Source organism: Rattus norvegicus, chromosome 4, assembly GCF_036323735.1.
Source record: "Rattus norvegicus strain BN/NHsdMcwi chromosome 4, GRCr8, whole genome shotgun sequence".
Classification (NCBI taxonomy): domain Eukaryota; kingdom Metazoa; phylum Chordata; class Mammalia; order Rodentia; family Muridae; genus Rattus; species Rattus norvegicus.
Genome location: NC_086022.1, coordinates 126,298,022 through 126,301,990, shown reverse-complemented (window position 1 = coordinate 126,301,990; position 3,969 = coordinate 126,298,022). Strand labels below are relative to the sequence as shown.

Sequence of the window (3,969 nt, the reverse complement as noted above, 5' to 3'; positions counted from 1 at the left end):
CTACTCCCGGGACGTCTCTCCCTCCCTTTGTTCCCTAGTCAGATGTTCTCTTAGTCAACAGACCTCCGGAGCTGGGCGCCAACCTGCGCCAGCCGTGCCTCCTCGCTCAGCCCCCACCAGGTTTCCGGAAAGCGGGCGGGTCCCCCGGCTCTGCCGTCAGCACCCCTGTCTTCGGCCTGCGCCCCCTCCCCGCTGACCTCACAGGCGCCGCGTCTCCAGCTCATATAAGCCTCAGCCCCTCCTCGGAGGAGCGCGCAGTCGACCCTGGATTCGGGAGTATTGCAAACTCTACCCAGCCAGTTTGCACTCTTCAGCTCAGCATCTTGGAAAGCTCTGCAGAGTCTCCACTTCGCAGGTAATATCTCTGACCTAGGATCCCAAACAGGTGTCTCCTCCACCTTGCTCACCGCCTTCCTGGGGCACACTGGCCAGGGCACTGGGAGTTCTGGATGGAAGAGGTCGGCCAGTAGGTCCACACCAGGATGGTCGGACCCACCGTAGAGTTCGAATCTGTACGCTAATGTTAAGAGATAGGACCTTCACTTTGAAATTAGGATGTGGGCGCCCTAAGAGAGTCTTCCAGTCTAGAAACGGGAGCATTGGGTTGCATGGGGAGTTCGTATATGTGAGCAAGAATTTCAGCTCTGGAGTAAGGAGATTGCAGTGAAGGGCTGGCGTTAGAATGTAGATGGAGCCTCGGGGACAATTTTGGCTGCTATGACTGGTCAGCACTGCAATCTTAAAGGGTACACTGGGTTAGGGGTGTCAGATGCAGCGCTGACTCTCCCAGCTTTAAGAGACGGGGATGGTGGAGACAGTGGATTTTCCATCGCCTGCCTTCTAGTTTGGATAGGCACCTTGGCACCCTGGTCGATCAGGAGAGTTGCCAGAGGCTCAGCTGCACCTGGCATAAGTGGCAGGTGACCTTATTCTGGGAAAGGGAAGGGGACAACCCCGGAGCAGGCGGTGTATTTGCCCTTATACTCACTGCCCTTGACTCCTAGACTCCAGGATGCCGGGACCTTGGTTGCTGCTGGCTCTGGCTTTGATCTTCACCCTAACTGGTATCCCTGAATCCTGCGCCTTGCCGGAGGCAGCCCAGGAGGAAGGTGCAGTGACTCCTGACCTTCCTGGCCTGGAGAATGTTCAGGTCCGGCCAGAACGTCGATTCTTGTGGAAAGACCTCCAGCGGGTGAGAGGGGACCTCGGTGCTGCCTTAGGTAAGTATAGGGGAAGGGGAGCCATGTGGGGCACCTGTCCCCTTCCAGATTTAGGAAACGCATAGCCTTATAGCCACTTCCTCAAAAGGGCGTGGAGGTGACCAGCCCTTGGGACCACATTAATTCTCAGTGCTAGAAATAATCAGAAGGCAGTCTTTGAGTAGTCACAACTTCATATGGTCCCCATCCACAACAGCTTTAATTATTGTTTACTAAGCACTTGTCTCTAAGGCCCTATCTATCTATAAGGACCTGTTGCCATTTTGTCCTGGAAACTGAGATTCAGAAAATACAAGTAAGAAGTGGCTTATGGTCACCCACAAGAAAGTAGAGAGCTGGGGCTGAGGGGGTCTATAAGATCTGAGGAGCAGACAATGGGAGGGAGGAGCTGCCATGACAAAGTATGTCTAGAGTGGTATGTAGCCTGAAAGTGAGGGTCTCTGATGAAGGGGGTCAGGTTCTCCCACACTGACTTTTCCTTCTCCAGACTCCTGGATCACAAAACGCCAGCATCCAGGCAAAAGGGAGGAGGAGGAAAAAGACATTGAAGCTGAAGAGAGGGGAGACTTGGGAGAAGGGGGAGCCTGGAGACTCCACAAACGACAGCACCCCGGCCGACGTGCCAACCAGGACAAGTATTCATGGGCAGATGAGGAGGACAGTGACTGGATGCCACGGTCCTGGTTACCAGATTTCTTTCTGGATTCCTGGTTCTCAGATGTCCCCCAAGTCAAGCGGCAGCACCCTGGCAGGCGATCCTTCCCCTGGATGGAGTCTGATGTCACCAAGAGGCAACATCCAGGCCGGAGGTTCATAGATCCCGAGCTCCAAAGAAGCTGGGAAGAAAAAGAGGGAGAGGGTGTCTTAATGCCTGAGAAACGCCAGCATCCTGGCAAAAGGGCATTGGGTCATCCCTGTGGGCCCCAGGGGACTTGTGGTCAAACAGGCCTGCTCCAGCTTCTAGGTGACCTGAGCAGGGGTCAGGAGACCCTGGTGAAGCAAAGCCCACAAGTGGAACCCTGGGACAAGGAACCTCTGGAGGAGTAAGGCCAGAGTCAGGCTTTAGGTCTAGGATGATGTAAGCCCTGTATTCCCTATCCTGTTCCCTTCACTAGCTGTCCTCTCTTAGATGCTAACCCTGGGCCCTCTGTACATAACGTCCACCCAAACCCCTTCCTTACCGACTTCAGAGACTTTAGAAAGCCAGTCAGGAAGTTAAAACCCTACTTATCCCTTCAAGCAAGGGGGTGGGAGTCACACCCCTTCAGCACTGGCCAAGATGGTTCTTTCACACCTTCTAAGGGACCTCCTCAGAAAGGAAGGGTAGAATTGAAATGTTTTGGTGTTAAAACTTCTGTAATCTGCCCCATGTGGTAAGACTGACCTGGTATAGCTTCAGCGCATCCTCCAAGGTTGGGGTCCCTGAGCAGTTTGGGAGATGTTTAGATATGTCCTTGGGGTGGGGGGTCGCATCTTGTATATAACCCTGCTCTTGTTAATCTCAATGACAATAAAATATATCCAGGTCACCTGTTGCTCTGCTCTTCTGTGTAGATTGAGGTTTTTCTTTGGGGGTTTATTGGGGTGACTCCCAGCCACAAGCTCTTCCCAAAGGACATTAAAAGAGCTCCCTCTTACATGAGGAAATCGGGACCCTCTTACCTATTCCCATTCTCAGAACAATGTTACTGTGGCTAAGGGTCTGACTCTGTAGTCTTTGATTGGCTGGGTGTAGTGGGTGGAGATTAAGAACTAAAGAATATAGCTATGGAGCCTTGAATCTACCAGATTTGGGGGTGGGGAGGGAAATGCAGGAAGGGTGGTCCTGTGATAGTACCAAGAACCAGGCAAAGGATCAGGATACAATCAAGATACTAAAACTAGGGGGCTTCCGGAGTGTGTCTTGGGAAGCGAGCTACAAACTGACAGAAGTCACCTGATCAGTGTCCTGAACACGTTTACCTGTCATGCCTCATAGTCCTCCTAGGTAATATTAAAATATCTAACTAAAGGAGTTGTCCCTTTGCAACCTTTAACCGAGTTCAACTTCTTTGTGTGGGTATATGAGAACACTGCCTTAGGACTGAGACTGCCACACTCATTATAGGTGGGAGTTAGAGGGGAGCTGCTCTACACTTGGCAACTACATTTCCCAGCCCCCTTTGCGGGTAGGGCAGAGTCACGTGCCCAAGCTCTGGCCAATGGGCTGTTAGGACGCGTCACACCTGGTCTAGGTGGCTAGAATCAGTCCCAGACTTCTCTTTTTCCTACCACGGTAGTTGAGGTTGCAGGTGTATTTGCCAGGGGACACGATAAAAGGTTTTGAGGTCCTGGTTTTACCTGATAGACATTAGAGATGAACTACCACGCCAGACTTCCTTGTGTAACAAACTTATATTAAGTCACTATAGTCACTAAAGAGTGTTACCAAATTTAACCAATTGTGATAAGCACAGTCTCCCTTTTCCCACCAGACAAAAACCCTTACCAACTTTTGTTCCCCACCAAAACCTCCTGGATCAGGTCCCAGCCTGGAGAAGGTATATGATAAACACTCATCTCGTGGAAGTTACAAGCTTCAAGTCACTTCTAGCTTAGTTTCCCTACCTGACTTTCCACCAGTGGAAAAACAGACAAGAAAGCAGAAGAGGACAGCTTGGCATGAGAAACACTGGTTGTAGAAAATGAAAAAGAGAGAAATTGGCCAAGCAGAGAGAGTTCCTATAGGGAGAACTCTAAAAAAGCCCAG

The 3,969-nt window shown here is 51.2% G+C and overlaps 1 protein-coding gene and 1 long non-coding RNA gene across 2 annotated transcripts; one reads left to right on the top strand and one right to left on the bottom strand.

Moving 5' to 3' along the window:
• Positions 1 to 228: 228 nt before the first annotated feature.
• Trh (thyrotropin releasing hormone) lies at positions 229 to 2,755 on the top strand. Its single transcript, NM_013046.3, has 3 exons — positions 229 to 355; positions 1,005 to 1,220; positions 1,708 to 2,755. The coding sequence occupies exons 2-3, from the start codon at positions 1,013 to 1,015 to the stop codon at positions 2,265 to 2,267; spliced, it is 768 nt and encodes a 255-aa protein (NP_037178.1). The 5' UTR covers positions 229 to 355; positions 1,005 to 1,012; the 3' UTR covers positions 2,268 to 2,755.
• LOC134486818 (uncharacterized) lies at positions 1,384 to 3,381 on the bottom strand. The gene is made up of 2 exons (XR_010066222.1): positions 2,605 to 3,381; positions 1,384 to 2,056 (listed from the first exon to the last, which is right to left on the bottom strand). It is a non-coding gene; the product is annotated as an uncharacterized LOC134486818 (long non-coding RNA).
• Between the last annotated feature and the right edge of the window lie 588 nt (positions 3,382 to 3,969).